Genomic DNA, 20,435 nt, shown 5'->3' with positions numbered 1-20,435 from the left:
CACTGAAGACATGATCGTGAATGAAAGGAGCCAGACACAAAAGAATATAAGCCGTGTGACTGTTCATATACATTGAAAAACATTGTAATCCAAACTGCTGTTCAGGCCTGTATGCCTAGCTGGTGACCAGTTTGAGCGAAGAGGCAAGGACTGTGATTGGGGAAGGACTAATCAAGGGCTTTGGGGTCTTTCTGCTATTATGAAACTTGACCTTGGTTGTTGTTAGTGCTGTCGAGTCGAATCATGGTCCCCTAGGACAGAGTGGAACTGCCCTGTGTAGGTTCCTTGGCTGTAGTCTTGGTGGAAGCAGGCCCCCAGCCACTGCTCACACATAACTGCGGGTGAGTTCGAAGCACCCACTGAGAAGGGAGCCAGCTGAGAGCCTCCTCGTGGCACCACCAGGGCCCCCTTGGTGACTGGGGCAGTAATATTAAGTAGTACAAAACTTAATAGCATTTCATTTTCTTTAGAAGAAAAGAATAAAAAATTGTAGTAATAGTGTTCGCTTCATTTGGTTTTTCTTCCATTGCTCAGTGAAGCATGAACTTGGTTCTGGTACCTCCTTTTGGACTGACGAGCTTCTGGACCCCCAAACTCAATCACGCCCTTACCCTGCCCACTTTCTCTGCAGATAAGGCCTCTTGGGAGGGAGGGCGTCCCTCCCTCCATCTCAGGCGCCGGGCTTGGCCTCCCTGTAGTAAAGACCTGGACGATCAGATGGCGCTACAACACGTGATTTCCTTATGGTCCTAAAGATGTCTGTTGTTTATTATTTGGGTAAACCCAACTCAAAATGGTCTTTTAGAAGTAGAATTTCTGTGTGTTATAATTCAATTGCAGTACTGCGGGTGACATGAACTCCTTGAAATTTTCATTCTTATCTCTGAAAGGCTGCACAGAGACTAGAAAAAAAAGTTCCTCTATTTGAGGGTTGAGAGAAGAAATAAGGAAAGCTTAACGTTTCATAGCAGACATAAACACACACAATTAAAAATAATAATACCAAGCTCACTGCCATCGAGTCAATGCCGACTCATAGCAGCCCCCTGTGAGTTTCTGGGACTGTAATTGTTTCTGGGAGTAGAAACCCCATCTTTCTCCCAAAGATGGTGGTTTTGAACTGCCAACCATGCAAATCTCAGCCCAATGCATAACCCCAGCAGAATACAGGGTGCTGGTAGTATAGTGAAGATTCCCTGGGCTGCCACCACGGGATCAGCAGTTAGAAACTGCCAGCTGCTCCAGGGAGAAAGATGGGGCTTCCTTCTCCATATAGAATGACAGTCTCGAAACCCAGGGCACAGTTCTTCCCTGTGCGATAGGGTGAGCCAGCATTGACGCAGTGACAGTGGGTAATGTATGTATGTATAGACATATTGTTGTCTTCTGTCACATAGATGTATTACCTTAAAAAAACCTGTCCGGAAGTTACATTGAAAACCAACAGTCAACCTCTACTAATTGTGTGACCTCAGGAAAAACATAAATGGTTTATGACTTGGGCTGTTTGTCATCATTAATTAATTTTGACTTTACAAGTGTAGCAGAAGAATTGATTTGAGTTTATGTGTTTGGAAAGACGTCGTTCCTGTTGGGGGTTATCCTCTCTCAGGGAGCCCGTGTGACGGAGGCGAACTTGGACCCAGGCTTTATGGGCTTGTTCAAGGCATTCCAGGCTTTTCTTCCCAGAGCAGCTAAAGGGGCTCAAACCTCCAACACGTCTGTTAACAGCCAAACACTTAACCTCTGCACTGCCAGGACCCTATTGTAATGTCAGCCAGTGTAATATAAATCTATCTAGCTTAAGCTTTGCACGAGATAAGACTTTGAACTGGGAAGCGTTTCTGTGTTTTGCTTGTTGCAGTTGGCATGGTGATTATAGTCAAATTTATAGCATCCCATTGAGAAGTCTTCAGTCTGGGGATTGAAAAATGAAAAATATAAGGCGAGTAGCTTTAAAGGTTTGATCATTATTTTTCGTTTGGAACTCTATTCGGTTTGGCTTGGATTGTCCTTTTTGGGCCTCTGGTGCTCCGTCAATGAAAGTGACTCACGCTTATTCAGGTGAAAGGCCTGTCTACCAAAAGAGAAACGTCTTTCCTCTTCACTCTTTTTATTGAGATACAATTCACCCACCATCCAGCCCTTGCTTTCCTGAGTGTTCAGTTCAGTGATTTGTAGTGTATCCACAAGATGTTCAACCATTAAACAAACACATTGCTGTTTAGTTCATTCCAACTCAGGGCGGACCCATGTGTGTGTGAGAGTAAAACCGCGCTGATGACTCTGGGTGGTCCGTGGCTCATTTTCTAGAAGTACATGGAGGACAGACCTTTTTCCTGAGGCACATCTGGGTCCACTTCAACCTCCTGGTTAGTGGCCCAAGGCATTAACTGCACCAGGTGCATCTCAGAAATAATGCAGGTTCCATTCCAGACCACTGCAAAAAGCTTATATTAGAACAAAGCGAATCATGGGGATTTTTTTTTGGTCTCCCAGTGGAGTTATATCTGATATGCTATATAGTCCATTGGGTATGGAGTGTCATTAGGTGCCATCAAGTTGACTCTGACCCATAGTGACCTTACTAGGCACAACGGAACACTGCATGGTCCGGCCCCATCCTCACAATTGTACCTGTGCCTGATCCCATTGATGCAGCACCTGTGTCCATCCGTCTCGTTGAGGGCCTCTTCTTTTCCACCACACTTCCACTCCCAAACATGGTGTCCTTCTCCAGGCACTGGTCTCTCCTGACGGTGTGTTCAAAGTACGTAAGACGGGGCTCTTGCCATCCTTGCATCGAAGGAGGTCTCTGGCCATACTTCTTCCAAGACAGATGGATTTGACCTTTTAGCAGTCCATGGTACTTTCAACATTCTTCTCCAGCACCACAATCCAAATGCATCGATTCTTCTATGGTCTTCCTTTTTCAGTGTCCAACATTCCCATGCATTTGAGGCAACGGAGAATTCCATCGCTTGGGTCAGGTGCACCTTAGTCCACAAAGTAACATCCTTGCTGTTCAATATTCTAAAGAGGTCTTGCTTAACAGGTTTATCTAATGCAGTACATCTTTGGCTCTCTTGACTGCTGTGTCCACGAGCATTGATTGTGGATCCAAATAAGACAAAACCCTCGACAACTTCAATTTTTTCTCCAATTGCCATGATGTTACTATTGGTCCTGTTGTGAGGATTTGGGTCTTCCGTACTTTCAGTGGTGGGGGTGTGCAATAGCGTTAGGAAAAAGTTTGAAATAAGAGAATTACCAGAATGTGACACAGACACAAAGTAGCACGTGCTGGTGGAACATGGTGCCAGTAGACCTTCTCAGCACAGGCTTGACAATAATAATAATAATAGCATCTGGTATACACAGTAAACTGAAGTGCTAGAAGATGGGTTATGCCTATAATTCCAGAACACTCTCATCACCCCAGGAAGAAATGTGTGCCCATTAGCCATCACCCTCGCCCTTCCCCAGCTCCTGGCAATCATAGGTCGGCTTCCTGACTCGGGGTGTTTCTGTTCTGGGCATTGCATGAAAATTCGTCGCATGACACTCGGCCTTTTGTGTCTGGCATCTTTCACTCATCATAATGTAGTCAGGGTTCATCCAGGTTATAACAGCTCTCCATACTCCATTCTGCTTTACGGCTGATACCTATCCCACTGTATAGCTATAATGCCTCAATTTGTTTATGTATTCCATCAATTAATGGACAATGGGGTTGTTTGCACTCAAGTAATTATGAGTAATGCTATTATGAACATTCATGTCCATGTTTTTGTGGGAACAAATGTTTTCAACTCTCAGGAATGGAATTGCTAGGTCATAAAGTAACTGTACTTAGCTCTCTGAGGAATTTGCCAAAGTATGATCCGAAGCAACTGCACCATTGTCCACTGGGGGTGCGAGGGCTCCAGTGCCGCCACACTGAGCCAGCACTTGTCATCGCCCAAGCCTTCGGTCATGGGCATCCCAGTGAATGCCACATTGTAGGCCATTGTCAGTAGTGCCCTTTGAACCTAGAGATTTGACGTTTTGATAGTATCCAATGTATCTGTTTTTTCCTTTGTTGCTTCTATTTTGGGTGTAAGATCAAAGAAACCATTGCCTTATTCAGGATTACAAATATTTACAACTGTGCTTTCTTTCAGGAATTTTATTGTTTCAGCTCTTGTTAATTTTTATACAAGGGGATAGTCCCCCCCTCCCCCCCCCCAAAAAAAAAAGCTCCACTGGGCAAAGCATTCGTAGTTCTCATTTTTCCCACAAGGCAAGCATCGAGCAACTCACTCTGAGTTAGTGCACCCAGTGGAGTCGCGTGGGCATGTTCTCTCTGGTCACTGTGAATTTTTTCATAAAAGCAGTTTTTGCTCAAACCTCGTTTGTTGTGATGGCAGATTTAAGAGAACAGCATGTGGCTGTGAAATTTTGTTTTCTGCTCAGGGAAAAATGCCGCAAAAACTGTTGTGATGTTGAACACAGCTTATAAGCACAGCACTATAGGAAACACTCAAGTCTATGAGTGGTTTTCTCCTTTCAAAAAAGGTGAAATGTCGATTGATGACAGATCTCATCGTGGACTTCTATCAACTTTCTGAACGGACAAAAATGTCAACAAAATTTGTGCACTTGTGCTGGAAGATTGACAACTGACCACTAAAGAGATGGGGACTTTTTTAATAAATTGTTTTAATGGGGGCTCTCACAGCTCTTTTAACAATCCATACAGCAATTCTATCAAGCACATTTGTACATATGTTGCCATCATCATATACAAAACATTTTCTACTTGAGCCCTTGGTAGAAGCAGCTCTTTTTTCCCTTTCCTCCCTCCCCCCCCTCGTGACCCTTGATAAATTAAAAATTATTGTTTTTATATCTTACACCATCCACTGTCTCCCACATTTCTGTGGTTCATCCCCAGTTCAACGAACTTTAACGGAAGATATCGCTGCAAACTGTGTGCCTCGGGTTCTGCCTGACCAGGAAAGGGCGTTGAGTGGAAACATGGCGCGCTTTGAAAGAGCAGCTCTGAAGTGACCTGACGTTTTCTCCCAAGGTCATTACTAGTGATGAGACATGGTTAAGACCCTGAAAGCAAACAGCAATCAAGCCAGTGGAAGACGCCATCGTCACCTTGCCCTCAAAAAAGCTCGTCATGTAAAATCAAAGATCAAGTTGGTGCTCATTTGTTTTTTTAATGTGAAGGGGATAGTACATTTGGAGTTCATCCCACTAGATCAGACTGTTCATCAAGCTTTCTGTTTAGAGGTTCTGAAAAGATTGCCTAACAGTGGGACAAAAAAGGCCTGACTTGTGGCAGATGGGGGACTGGTTTTGCCACCACGACAACGCATCTGCTCACACAGCCATCTCAGTGCACCAGTTTTGGGCAAAAACCACGTGCCTCTCTTGCCCCACACATCTGAGTCATCTGACCTTGCTCGGTGTGACTTCTTTTTGTGTTTGAGAATGAACAGGGACATGAAAGGACGGTGATTTGAAGATATAGAAGAAGTGAAGAAAAAATTGAGGGAGGTGCTGTCAGTCATCCAAACAGATGAGTTTGAAAAGTGTTTCCAAGAATGGAATCACAGATTTGACAAATGTATTAAGTGTAATAAGGTTGTTTTGTAAAAAAAAAATTTAAACGCATCGCTATGAAAAAATTCCGGTTGGGGGGAAACCACCAACCCCCCCCAAGGTAGTGTGAGATTAGGGGTCCAACTCTGGCATGTGGCTGTCCAGTTGCCCTGGCACCTGCAGTTGAAAGACTGTTGTTAATCCACTGTATTATCTCGGCACCCTGTTGAACATCAGTTGACCCCAAATGGACAGATTTTGTTTCTTTACTCTTAGTGCTATCCCATTGACCAAATTGATAAATTTCACCTAAAAAGAATATAAATTAAACATAGGTTTTAAAAAAGTAGGTCCCAATAAAATGATTTTTTTAAAAGAAGAAAAAGAAACAGGTCATTGTTTTTCACTTTGGGAAAAAATTATACTACAGCTTTAGGTTTTTTTAAGTTCTCCTCAAGCGTTTTCTTTCCTAGGTCGTAAGCCTAGCCAGCATCAAGGCACAGTGATGCCAGATTAATGCATAAACTGTAAGCTCTTGCTTTTTAAGAAAGACACATCACATTGCCTCCAGATAGCACCTCTGGAATAACGCCAGGGGCAAAAGCTCCAGAACAGTCTTCATCCAGGGTTCACTGGAGGAAAGCTGCAGCTTTCCTCCCTCCGCGTCCCTCTGCATTTCCCACGCCCGGCAGCACTCCCCGAGTGGGGAAAGCCTTTCATCTGCATTCCTATCTGTTCATGTTGTCAGTAACCTTTTATAGTTATAAAAGCAATATGATATATTCATAAAGGTAGAAAATACAAACAAAAATTCTTAAATGAAAGTACTACAGTCTTACCATTCGGACTATTACTGCATTGAATCTACTCTTGCAGTCAGTGGTCTCCATCTGTCCATCTCAGTAAATCTTCATCTAGTACTGGGCTGCAGTCACCTTTCCCCAGCAAGGTGCTCCGCCTCTGCCCAGTGTGCTGGCCTGCCCACACCGACGCTCGCGCCAGGCCTGTGGCTCCTAGACATCTTGTCTGGCTCTCGCGTCCTCGAGCCCAGCAGATGTCCTCTCCCCTGTGTCTGTGGTTAGTGACGCTTGCTTGTTGAAGCTTCTTACAGAGAGCTCCAGCCCCTAGATTTGTCCGCTTGCCTCGTTCTCTCTGGTCCCTTGATTTCCTAATAATGGAAACAATGTCTACAGGCTTGGTGCATTTGGGATCAACGCTTTGGACTAGAACAGCCCTTGGGCATTATGTCGTATCAGAAAACATGTAATACCTGGAAGGCCCCATTTCTAGTGACACTCAGCAGGACCACTGGGGAGATGCTGACCATTTCGATGGTGTAGTGTCAGCTTCCACCTTGAGACAAGGGCGGGCACAATGTTTTGGGTTATGGCTAATACAGACAGCCAGGCCCCCGGCAAGCTCCCACCGAATGGTGCAGCCACCACGAAGGCTCAGCTGAAAGTGTAGACTTTACTGAGAGAAAAGTTTGAATTAATATTCCTATTCCATGCTTCCATGACATCCTGGAGCTGAGCTCAGTCTTGATCTGCAAATGGTATTGTCTGACTAAGTTGTCCACCTACTGGGAGACATTGGTTCAGAAGGTCGATGTTAGACTGTGCAGTCCTCCTATAAAATCTTTTTATTCTGACCTGGACTCAAAGTTACAACAGAATAGTCTGGATATGAACTAAATGCTGCTTTCCTTCTGACTGCCTCCTGCTCCCCATCCTAAGGGGATATTTGTGTGGAAGAAAAACGGTGTGTGTGTGTGTGTGTGTGTGTGTGTGTGTCCTGTCTAGTAGGTCTGCAACTATCCTATCCCGTGAAGAAAACTGCTTAGCGTCCCTGGTTTACAATGGTCTGCAGTGGGTAACTGCACAACACCAGCTCTTCCTTCAGGAGATAGACTCTCCCAGGAGATAGACTCTCCAGAAGGAAAAGGCAGCTCTGGGTTACAGTCCTGTCGGTGTGAGACACACGAGGCCCAGTCACCAGCTCCGTTGGTCACCTCTGTGCTGGCTACCAAACCAGTCACTTCTGTCCAGGGCACTGGAGTCAGAGGCGGCTCACCTGCAAACCCCCAGGGTGTGGAGCTGTGCACCCACCCCAAGTGCCTCGGGCCTGTGTGCAGCCCCCATGCGGCATGTGCTGCTACTTTTCTCCCGTCCTGCCCCCTTCCCAGCACCCCCATCCCCGCACCTCCCTGTCCTTGTATCCCGACAGCCTGGTGAAGACCCCTTGGATGTTTTTGAGAGTCTTCTCTCCTGGAATTCCCCATTGGGATCCAGAAAGTCCGAGGTTGAAATGGCTTATGAGACCTAATGCCCCCAGACTTGCTTTGTTTCGGGTGAGGCAATTTTGGTAATTCAGGGACAGGGGAAGAGGACCCAGTTAGGTAGAGTGTGGTTCGGGCCTGGCATTGTTTCTTTTTTTTTTTTGGCATTCTGTTTCTACTTAGTAGTGTCTTCCATTTATGCCTGGAGAAAGGCTTCCGGCCCTCAGGGGAAAACGGCAAGTGAGACCCAGATTCATGTGGTTTGCATGCCCGGCCTCCCTCCCATGAACAGTCATGAATAGGCCCTGCCTCTCTGCACCAGCAATTTGGCATCTGGAGCAGGAAACAAGCACCAAATATACCAGGGGCGGAGGAGCTGGCAGAGAAGAAACCCTTGGCCCCGAGGATTACTGACAGGTTGACTAGCGGTGTGCTGGGTTACTCGAGGGCCAGCAGTGAAACCCCCAGCCACCCCTGCGGGAAAGGCAAGGCTTCTACTCCTGTGAAGAGTTACAGCCTTGGACACCCGCGAAGCCGTTCACCATCAGCCCGGTAGCAGGGAGTTTGCATTTTGAACTTGAGAGTAGATTTCTTCCCATTGGACCTTGACAGAGCATTTCCTTTTCCTTTGTCACTAGGAAACCTAAGCGAGAAGAGCACTTGAGTGAAGAAGCCATCCAGGTGATCGCCAGCCTTCCGGACTTAACGTTCATGCATGCCAAGGTGTTGATGTTCCCAGCCACCTTAACTCCTTCCCCGAGCTCCCAGGAGAAGGCAGACTGAGAGCCCAGCTGCGGGATCAGGCAGTTCCCACGGATTCTCCTGTCCTTCGACCCTGCCCCTGTTCTAATAAAACAAAACACAAGGTCAGCTGGTTTGTGGGTAAGCCGCACTAAAAAGGTATACATAGTCATGTATATTTATTTACATACTGAAGTCCTAAATTTATATTAGAAAAAAGTGTAAATAATCAGGGGTGAACATTTTTGAAGATTTATTCTTTTTGTGTTGCCGGGGTGCACACATTTCCGTCTTTGTGAAATGCACTGGTGACGTCCTTCTTACAAAACGTTTGAAATAAAAAATTTTAAAAAAAGAAAATCAAAAACTCCAATCTCCACTGTCTGTGAAATCCCCTTCATCTTTTCAGATTGCATTGTGGGCCCTATTAATTTCTCATCGCTTCTCTTGAGCATTTTGTTTTCATCAGTAAGTTCCAAAGTCCCTGTTCAAATTGTTTGCTTTTTAAATTTTGTGTGTTCTGGGTTTGTTTCAGGTCTGCTTTTTGTTACCATTAGGAGTGGGCGGGGGGCGCTTTTTTAATCGTTTCGATATGGCATATTGCTGCTGGATCTCTGACGGGGCCCTTCTGTCCATCGCTCCTTGGTGGTAGTGTATGGATCATTGTCAGAACTCGATTGGAGGGGCTTAAAGAGATTGTGTCTGTTTTCAATTTGTTTGTTTGTTTGTTTTTTAATTAGTTTGATTTGGAGAAGGACCAAATTATATGAATGTCTTACCATGAAAATTCATTTGTTAGCTGATTTTTTCCTTTTGTTGTTGTTGTTCTATTGTACTACTATCTTTTGAGGATTTTGCACAATGTAAAATGACATAATCATAGATTGCTATGGTTTAGGCTGTATATACAGTAAAAACTCTGGGTTTTAAATGTTTGGGGAAATTCCTATGGAAAAAAGAGAGACATGTAGAAGAACCTCTAACCGGGTTAATGTGCATGCCAAGGTCTTTTGAGATTTCAGTGTGTAAATTTCCTTTTAGCTTATACAAAAATAAAATAATTTAAAAGAAATGTAGCCTGGCGTCTTTGTCTTTGGTTACTTGAGGCAAAAAAATGAGCCAAGTTGGATGAAAAGTTCTACCAAGTTCTAATGTCTTTCAGCCTTGAAGAAATCGTTTGGTAGGCTATCCACTTTGTCGAGCCCAGAGAGAATGAGAACCTGGCCCATAAGAACCGAATCAAGCAGGGTTTAGATGTAACACGCAAGATCACACCTAAAAGAGACTCCAGCAATCCATCACAACAGTACCTTCACCAGAATATTGGCAAGGTGGTAATTCATTAAAGATTTACAGTGAAGTCTTTTTCCAAGAAAACACATAGGTGAATTATGGCAAGCAAAACATCGGTAAAAGGCCATTTGAAAATGCTGTGCCGAGCTACTGCTTCAGCAAGGAGTCCGATGGCAGACTCTGTGAGGAATGGCCCTGGCGCCCAGCAGCAGTGCCTTTGTGCCACTGGGCTCCACGGCCCCTCCCTCGTGGCCTTCAGGCTGGCTGCCGGGCGGGGCTGCCTTTCGTGGAGAAGACTTGCCCTCAGGTCACTCATGAGCCTTCAGCATCCACACGGCCCCTGAGCAGAGATGACATGGCTCAGTCATGGGAACAAACGTAAAGGAGGACCAGAGCACAGCACAAGCAGACTGCAGGGTAACTCAGCGTGCTTCAGAGCCCACTTTCTAGATCTGCTTTCAGAGAAAGGGCCAGCGCTTCTCTGAGCCTCGCCGACATGCTCTGTAATAAGAATAGGAAGAGCACTCCTACCTCGCAGGGTCACTGTGTTAAATAATGGATGTAAAACACTTGTCACATGAGTAGACTGTCAATAAACGGTAGCCAAAGCACGGACTCGGCACACCCAGGTAGAGTCAGCACAAACCTGGATTCCAGGTAGACCCAAGTGGCAGTGCTAGGAGAAAGAGTCTCTGAAATGGCAAATTATTATATTACTTAAAAACAACCAAGTGGGTCTTCCGCATGAACTGGACCCTGCTTTCATCCCACAGAATAGATGTTTCATCTTAGAACCACTTTCAGATCAGCCAAGTTCCCCGTTGTTTCTCACTGGCTTCTGACGTTTAAAGTACATTCACATTGGATTCTCTTGAGGACCTGGCATGCACTCCTCAGACCGGATCAGGCCTTGGCTTGCACCAGAAAGCAACAGCAGCTGGTGCAGAGGAAGACCTACAGCTGCAAGGTGGTCTTCACCAGCTGCTGCGGAGGCAGCTGCCCCCTTGCTCTCCAAGTCAACCAGGAGGACCCTGGGGTCATGGGGGAGGGGAAGAAACTAAGGAGTCGGTGCCCCTAAGGCCAAAGTACATACAGTGGAGATTGGTTTAGCAGTCAGCACTGTGCCTTTGACACCTTCAAACCAGCTCACTGTGGCCAAAGCTAAATAGCCAGGAGGAATTCTCCCATCAATCGGAGACAGACTGAGAAGTTACTGGGGAGAAAAACTCCCTAAGCTGAGTCATGTGTCACTACTCTCTTCATGAGTCATTCTTTTATATAGAAACTGATTCTTCCCACTACGTGATGATTGTGTTCTTTATTTAGAACTTGTCATCCGTTAGCTCCTTCGTGTTTCTTGAATCAGGATTAGGGTTGACTGTGAGTAACGAGATCTGAAATACCGCAGTTCGTGTCATGAGACTCATTTTTGTCACATTTTTAGCCTCTCAAAGCGAGACGTATCATACAATTGGATGGGTGTCCGTTTAATTGGCAGTGTTTTTCTTAGTATTGCACAAAATGCTATTATGTTTTGCATTCCATGACAGAGTCGATGAAAAATGGTAATTGTGGCTTAAACAAGAGAAGCAGCTTTCTTCAGTGAAAGACCAGTAGAGTCCAGGGCTTGCCAAGTGGCTTCATCCAATCATGAGCGTTTGCAGCCCTGTCTAGGTTGGGGTGCCCCCACCCTCCACACGTAGTTCGAATGTGTCCTGCAGGATGAAAAGGGATGCACCCCCTTCCGGAAGGACACTGCACAGTGCAAAGCCAGTGTTTTGGCCGGTTCTGGTCCATCGGCCAACATTTAGTTGTGGCGCAGATGTCGCAGCACCAGAGCAGTAACTAAAAGACCAGGGACTGTCTTCGTTGTTGTTGGGCATCTCCAAAACACAAGTTCTAGTCCTTAAGGAAGAAGCAGGAGCCAGAGACTGGACAGCCCCTGCTTTTCACTTCTCGCCCCAGATTGGCAGTATGTCTTTCATGAGGTCACGTAACAGACAAGAAATGAATCCGAGAGTCAGCCTCGGGCTGCAATGTCTCAGACCAGACCTACTCCCTTCCTGGTGCCTTTCTGAGGGGAAGCGACGCCCCCGAGGGCAGCCCGGGACCTCTAAGCACACTGGCACAAGCAACGCTATGACAGTAGAAGGCACAAAGATTAGACAAGGAGCTTGGTCTAATGGCTCGCTGCCACTAAGAGGCCGCAAATCTCAGGTCCTTCATCTGGAAAATGAGAGCCTTGATTCGATAGGATCATTACAATTAAGCAGGAGGAAACCCGGTTGGTCCAGTACCTTCTCAATGACTCCCAGGAGCCCAGCAGAAGCCTTCCAGGAGGCTGGGGCTCCGCCATGAGCAAGCCAGCCCGTCGGAACACACCACGCTTCCAGATCACGAGGCTGGGAGGAGGTTGCCGAAGAGTTCATGTTCTGGAGCAAGGCAGCTCATTAGCGGGCTCGGCTGCTGACGAAGGGTTGGCATTTTCATTCAAGTGCCTCAGAAGGATCTGAGAATCAGCCATTGAGAACCCCGTGGAGCGCAATTCCCGTGGGTTGTCATGAGTTGTTTTTTTGGTTGTGTGTTTTTAATCATTTTATTGAGGGCTCGCACAGCTCTTATCACAATCCATGCATTGTGTCAGGCACATTTGTACATTTGTTGCCATCGTCATTCTCAAAACATTTGCTTTCTACTTGAGCCCTTGGTATCAGCTCATTTTTTCCCCATCCCTCCCCGCTCACCCCCTCCCTCGTGACCCCGTGATAATTTATAAGTTGTTATTATTTTGTCATATCTTACACTGTCTGGCGTCTCCCTTCACTACTTTTCTGTTGTCCATCCCCTAGGGAGGATGTTATATGTAGATCCTTGTAATTGGGGGCCCCCTTTCCACCCCACACTCTCTCCACTCTCTCGGTATCACCACTCTCACCACTGGTCCTGAAGGGATCATCTGCCCTGGATTCCCTGTGTTTCCAGTTCCTATCTGTACCAGTGTCCATTCTCTGGTCTAGCCGGATTTGTAAGGTAGAATTGGGATCATGATAGTGGTGGGGGGGTGGGGGGGTGGAGGAAGCATTTAGGAACTAGAGGAAAGTTGTATGTTTCATCATTGATACCCTGCACCCTGACTGGCTTGTCTTCTCCCTGTGACCCTTCTGTAAGGGGGTTTCCCGTTGCCTACAGATGGGCTTTGGGTCACCAGTCCACATTCCCCCTCATTCACAAAGATAGAATCTTTTTGTTCTTTGACGCCTTGATAGCTCATCCCTTCGACACCTTGTGATCCCACAGGCTGGTGTGCTTCTTCCATGTGGGCTTTGTTGCTTCTGAGCTAGATAGCTGCTTGTTTCCCTTCCAGCCTTAAGACCCCTTGACTCAATGACATCTGTATATTTGTTTGCAGGGCAGGTGGGCGTGGCTACCGAATGTGGAAAGCGGATGATCGCCCGGAAATGGAAGGCTTGATGTGGCAACTGACCTGCCCGAGGTTGCACGGCTGTAACCACAGGCAGATCCACCAGAACCTAGTGTTGCCCATGCTTGGCCTTTTTGTCCGTTTGCACCCCCCTTAGTCCCATCTTGGCAGAGGTGGCCAGTCCAGCCGGGGCCTGAGCATCTGCAGGGCTCTGGATCTCCCTGGCCATCGCCTGTGATCTACCAGCCAGCATGTGCTTTGTTGGGTGAGGGGATACCGGTGGCGAAGCCTTCCACCGAGCGACGGCTCGTTCCCCTTTAACTCCTATCAGTTCAGGTTGTCCCCGCGCAAGCAGCGTGGGCTAAGCCTAACTCCTCTCCAGATGTACCTGACTGGTCTCATGGTCTCTCAATCCCCAACTTCCAGCAGGTCTCTGTGATCACATGACATCCCAGGCCTTCCACATGCACATCCTTTTTCTCAGAACATCATTGCCATCTGCCAAACTCCACGTTAGAAATGTCCTCCCAAACGGCACCCAGTGGAACCAGATGTTGCCTCATTATGGGCATAGGACTTAAACTTCCTTTATTTCAGACGCCTCTCCGCCCCCATCCACCACCACCCACCCCACCCCGCCTCCAGCATTTGTAAGCCTGGCCTCAAATTGTCATTCTCTTTCATGGCAACAGGGCTGCCTCTAACTCACTAGGTGTCAGGTTTTCCTCCATGCTGCCATCAAGCCAGAGTTTCTCTGTCAAGTTCGTGTGTGTGTGTGTGTGTGTGTGTGTGTGTGTGTGTGTGTGTGTGACCGAACAGCAAAGTTTCACTCCTATCTTGGTACAACTTTGATTTGTCTTAGACCATGGTTTCATCCTGTCTGAACTGAACCTTCCAGGATGCCGGGCCAGGCTCTCCCTCCTTCAACTTTGCCGTCACAGTGACCAACATCTCCCTGGTCCATGTCACCCACACAGTGATGACCAGTACAGAGTCAGCAGCTCGACTCCCACTGGGCCCCTGACACCCTGGAGATGGCTTTTCAGCCCACAGTGGCACCCACAGCATTTCCTGCACCTCCCGAAGCCCCTCTAGGGTGATGTTCACAGCTGCGTCCACTTGAAAACAGCTGTGACCGAGTTCTCCAAATGACCCATCCGGAAAAAAACAAACAATGCCACCAACTCAAGTCTGACCACAGGACAGAAGTGCCCTTTTCTGGGTTTCCAAGACTGTGAATCTTGACAGGACCAGCAAGCCTCATCTTCCTCCTGCTGGTGGTTTGAAACTGTTGACCTTGCCGTTAGCAGCCCAATGCTTAACTCACTACACCGCCAGGGCTCCTTAAAAAGCATAAAGGCAGGAAATCAAGCAGAAGATAAAATACTGTCTTTAGACGCCTCATCACAACCTCAGTACAAGAGAATAAAGCCCTGCCGAGTCCCGCACGCGCCCTCCTCCCAATTGTTAGCTGTGAGCCCGTTGGAGCAGCCTCTGTGTGCCGCCATCTTCTCAAGGGCCTTCCTCTGTTTGTGGCAGGATGTCCTAGTGTAAGGCATGGCCTCGCCAAAGGGCCGGAGTCAGTCTGACCAGTTTTTGCTCCTAAGGAGCGTTCTGGCTGTACCTCTTTCACCACAGAAGGGTTTGTCCTTTTGGCAGCCCATGGCACTTCCAGCATGCTTCTCCAGCACCACGACTCAATGCACCCATTTCCCTTCAGTCTTTCACATGCAGAGGGGGCACTGGGGAATACTTGGGTGTGCTGGGGTCAGGCACACCTTACTCCTCAAAGAAATATCCTTGTTTTAAAGAGGTCTTGTGCAGCAGATTTGCCCAATGCCATGCATCCTTTGATCTCTTGACTGCTGCTCCCATGAGCACTGGTTGTGGATCAAATAAGAAAAAGTCCTTGACAACATCCATCTTTTCTCCATTCATCGTGATGTTACCTATAGGTCCAGTTGTGAGGATTTTGATTTTGATCTTCCTTACACTGAGTTGTAATCTATCCTGAAACAGATACTAAATGTTTCTCTCTCTCTCTCTCTCCCAACATTTTATTTTTTTAATTCGAAAAGATTTTTCCCAACCGTTTTATTGGCATGTAATTAATATCTCATACAATTCAGTAGTTCCATTGCATCAAGAAGAGTTGTGCAGTCGTCATCACAATCAGTTGTAGACCATCCTCATTCTTGCATTCATTGCTGTTAGCTCCCCATCCCCCACCTCCTCTCACATACCCCCAAGGAACCCCAAGTTACTGTTTCTATAGATTTACCTATCCTAGATTTCATGAACAGAGAAGCAATAAAAGACTCGTGACAATAACACAGATTTTTTAAAACCCTCACATTTTCAAAAGCAGAAAACATGAAAACTAGAACAAATTTAAGTGGGTCACCATGGAGATCAAATGACAGGGTCCTAATCTTAACAGCATCGGCGAGAGCCCACTTTCTAAAGCATCCTGCCCGACACGTGGCATTCACACTCCTGGCCCCTGGTCCAAGCGGTGGCTTCACCGGGAGCCTCCTCCACTTGTATTTCCCTGTCACTTTTTTTTTTAACCGAAGCATCTTTAAAGTGGGTCCAAAGGGAGATGAAATGATAAGATACTACATTTTGATCTAATGACATCTGCCATAATCGACTTCACAATGCTCGCTACAGTAGAACCTCGGTACTTGACCACATCAGTCCTCGACACAATCGGATTTCAACGTGAAATGTCAAGAAAGTTTTGCATCGGAGCTTGAAAAAAACATCAGAATCCGACCCAATGACACACGTGATTTTTGTAAACAAAAGCAGTTCGTCTTTCGGTCATAGCGTTAGTTGGTGTTGTTAGTACGCGTTGTCTAAACCTTTTCCTGCTCTGTTCCAAGCATTTGCTATAATTTTCTTAGTCTTTGTGGCTTTGGGGACTGTTTGTAGATAAAAAACATGGGGTCGCAAGGAAGAGTGTTTTGAAAAGAACCATCATGATAAGGAACCGGTGAACCGTGTTATCGTCGTTGTTGATGTTAATTTAGTACGCCCTTTTAGAAAACAGTTAAGGAAACGCCAACAGCAGACCACATTAGACTGATTGTTTTGTGCGTGGTTGGGCGGGGAACCAGCCAGATCCTAGTGAAAAAGGCAAAGAAGGGGGAAAAACTGACAAGCAGCTACCAGTTGACTTTACGGAAGGGGATTCGCCTTCCAAACAATGACCTCTCCACACCTCACCACATCCGTGTCCGCAGATCCAGATCCTCATCAATCTCAAGGTATGGGCCATACTGTGGTTAAAAACATTTTTAACGTTGTGTTTCTTATTTAAATTATATTATTTAACTGAACGTCTTTACTTTGAAATTTCTGTGTAATGTTGTGTATAAATGGCAAGGTTAGGGCAAAAACTTGGTGTTGAGAATGGATTAATCTGTTTTCAGTTATTATGGGAATAATTGATTCGGAACTCGACCGCATGGCATCTTGACACTCCTAGAATGGATTAGCATCGAGGTCTGGGGCTCTACTGTATCTGATAACAGAGCTATTCACATTCCTCAACTATGAATGGAGGGGATTTACCAGAAGCTTAATCCATGCATAGACCCTCCAAATGGATTTTGGGCTTCTGTCATCCATAGCCTTCTGCAAACCAGGTGTTCACAATTGAAGCTCTAATACTATTCCCTCCTTTAGATTTGGATTATGTTGTTTACAATCCTTGGATCACACAGGCTGATGTGCTTCTTCCATGTGGACTTAGGCGATGCCTCACGTAGATGGCTGCTTGCTCGAAAACAAGCCTTTAAGATTCCAGACACTATTCTCTTTGATAGCCGGACACCGTCTAATAGATGTTCTTAATGGAGACCCTCATCCTGCCCTATGCCTTGAACTCTGTACCACTAATCCCTTCACCATGCCCACCTGGCTGTCCCATAAAAACCCAAACCAAACTGCTATCGAGTCCATTCCTTCTAGACTTTTCTAGCAACCCTAGATAGCATTCCCGATGGTTTGAACCACAAACCTGCGTGTTGAAACCTGCCACCCGGCTCTCACCCTCCTCGTACACACTGCCCGCCTTTGCTTCCCATCTGTATGCAAGTCGGCTTCCGTGTTGGGCTCGGTGAGGAAGCTGTTTCTGACTTGGTGCTCAAGCTTCCTGCTATGGCCAAACCCAGCTGGATCGCCGACAGAGTAGGCGACATCGGCCAGGGGTGGCCCTCTTACTGTATTGTGAATTGAAGTCTGTGATTTAAGAGTTCCCTGGCCAAAATGAGACTTTTGACTGAAGTCGGTATATTTTACTTAGTGGGAGAGAAGCATTGCCCCAGGACTCTGATTCCTGCATTCTTTGGTCATGAGAAGCACCTGTGAGCTGGGCTCCCAATTTCTGGTTTCCCTTTATTTCTGCTGAGCTGCCTTGGGAGCCTGCACTTTGATCCCGGACGGGACTCATCGATCATTTATTTGCTCAGAGAACAGCAGAGGCCAATGTTCAACTTCTTGTCAGAATAAAAAGTTCTCCCTTGGCTCAAAGAACCCTTTCCCCATTCACCTCTCTTATTTATCACGGTGCCTCTTCCATCCGGGCCTTCTCCCCCACCCGATTTATTCACCTTCCCTGGCTACCAGGGCCCTGTCTTTGAGGTGGCAGCTTCCACCCAGAAAACAGGGAGACTCCACCCGCCTCTCCTGCAACTGGCCAGTTGGGGAGAAACTCCTTCACCAGCGGCTCTGGGAAGCTTCAGGGGCAGCGAACACTGAGCATTTCTTTCCCACCCCAGGTTGGCCTGGTCGTGTGGTGGGGCCCTAACATCTGTGAAACAGGCAGGACCTCAGGGCCCAAGGTCATCAGACACCTGTGGAAGGGATGCAGGGGGGAGGGGCGGGTAGAAAGTCAGACAAGAGTCCACCAGGGACAACTGGTATTTGTCAGCCTCCACCCACAGGAAAGTGGAGGGGCAGCCCAGCAGGGGGGTGATGCTAAGGGAAGCCCTCCCCCCTGCCCCCTGAATCCCTCTACCACATGACAGGTTCAGAAGGTGCAGCCATTTTCCTGGCTCCAGTGGGTGTCTTTGACCTGAACAAATGCCTGGGGTGGGGGTGGGGGCTGACCTCAGGGAAGGGCCATCCAGGCTGCCAGAACGGTGAGCAGCGGGCAGGGGCTATTACTTCCTGAGCACACATGGGGCCTGGGGAGGGAAGAGAGATCATGGCACGAACTGTGTTTCCTGTGTGAGGCCGCACTCAGGCCCCGGTGGTACCGGCTTTCCTGGGTAGCTGACCTCAAATGGTGACCAACCCCCACCCAGGAGGAATGCAGGGAATCCATCGCTCCTGTGAGAGAAGTGGTGTTCCAATCCACTGTGGAACAGTTGTTGCTGGTCTTAGAATGGGGCTTCACAAAAGCCAAACAAGACAGAACCCCCTTGGCGTGGAGTCGGTTCCAGCTCGTGGAACCGCTCTGCAGGGAAATCTCTCGGCAGGGCAGATCTCCAGGCCTTTCTTCCACGGCACCTCTGAGCGGGTGCCACCACCATCTGTTTGCACCACTCGGTGACCTAAAATGGGGATAGGAATTAAGATGTTGTTACAATCACCAGCACATTGTTTGTAAGGAGATTGAAAGGGTTCAGAGGAAGTCTTCGGCATGGACCCTTGGAAATAGTTCAGGGCTCGGTAAGCGGTTGTGATTGTTGCACAACAGCTGGAGGCACTGCCTGGTCCTGCCCCATGCTGACATCGTCCTTCTCGTTAATCCCCTGGCTGCGGCCACTGTGTCAGCCCAGTCCCCTGAGTGTCTTCCTCTTTTACACGCTCCCTCTACTCTCCCAAGCCGGCGGTCCTTCTCCAGGAACCAGGCTCTCCCGGAAACGTGTCCAAAGTATGTGAGATGAACTCTTGCCATCCTTGCCTCTAAGGAGCATGCTGGCTGTACTCCTTCCATCCAAGACTGACCTGTTTGTTCTTTGGACGTAGCCAGCCCCAGGCGTCAAACAGCGATTCTTCTGTAGACTTCCCTATCCTGTGTCCAGCTCAATAAGTATCAACTCAAAACAAACTTACTGCGATCGAATTGATTTCGACTCATGGTGTCTGTGGTGGTTACATCATCAGGTGTCAATTTGGGACTTCAGAAAATTAAGAGTGAGGGGGCGGAGTCTAGTTTGTCAATCGGGTCATAGCCACTGAGGCCTCTGTGTGGGCATGGCCTTCTCCTGAGAATTCTGGGAACTCCGATATTTCCTCTATGGAGGAGGGCGACACTCTCTCTGCTCACTCCCTGAGAAATGCTCTACTGATTAGACACATGACACTATGCTGATAGACCCCATGCCCTGGGAACTGGAGGAGCCACATGGAGACCCCTGGCAGTGCTGAGATGCTTACAATGCCACTGGATCCACAAGACTGCACCCACTGGTGGTCTTCCTGTATTTGGCGTCATTGTGCTTGTTTTGTGAGTCTGAGGAGGACTTTGTAGATTGGTATCGGACATATGGGCTAATATCAGACTTATGGACTTGATCTAGACTGCGCTGGGCTGTTTTCTTAACATACAATTGCTCTTTTATATAAAGCTCTTTTTTATGCACATATGAATTTGTTTCTCTAGTCAACCCAGACTAACACAGTGCCGCTATAGGACAGGGTAGAATTGACCCTGTACATTTCCCAGGCTCTAAGTCTTTACAGGAGTAGAAAGCCTCGTCTTGCTCCAGTGGAATGGCTGCTGGTTTTGAACTGCTGACTTTGTGGTTAGCAGACCACTGCATAACTCACCCCTCACTAGGGCTCCTTAATAAGTGTGTGGTGTCATTGTGGTTGTTATGTAGGATAGCAGCTTCCTATTGAGTTCCTACAGTGTCTCACCTGAGTCAGGAACTTCCAAGGTTGCAAGGGTGTTTGAGATGCAGCTCATGAAAAAAGGAGGTGATCAGGGGCGAGCAGGTGATGATGAGCTGCATTAAAGGTGGCCCTTGTCCCACAGCCTGCGTGTGTGGTTCTCAGTCGCATGCGTGCAGGGTGGTGGGATGTACATTTGTGGGGAAGGAGTGCTTAGCAGATTGCTGGTCATTCGCTCAGCAAACCCCATCTATTACG

General features: G+C 47.3%; 1 protein-coding gene across 2 annotated transcripts in view; it reads left to right on the top strand.

Annotated features, from left to right (window-relative positions):
• The window catches only part of AFTPH (aftiphilin), a 77,966-nt gene extending 68,276 nt beyond the window's left edge, over positions 1–9,690 (top strand). For both annotated transcript variants that reach the window (XM_004710180.2, XM_004710179.2), the window contains one exon: positions 8,512–9,690. In XM_004710180.2, the coding sequence (XP_004710237.1) occupies positions 8,512–8,656 (145 nt within the window). In that variant the 3' untranslated portion in view covers positions 8,657–9,690. The remainder of the gene's footprint in view (positions 1–8,511) is intronic.
• The last annotated feature ends 10,745 nt before the right edge of the window (positions 9,691–20,435 follow it).

Source organism: Echinops telfairi, unplaced genomic scaffold, assembly GCF_000313985.2.
Source record: "Echinops telfairi isolate 266 unplaced genomic scaffold, ASM31398v2 ScPeMD7_2573;HRSCAF=3158, whole genome shotgun sequence".
In the NCBI taxonomy this organism is placed as follows: Eukaryota; Metazoa; Chordata; class Mammalia; order Afrosoricida; family Tenrecidae; genus Echinops; species Echinops telfairi.
Note: the sequence above shows the minus strand (reverse complement) of the source record. Positions and strands in the feature narration are given on the sequence as shown.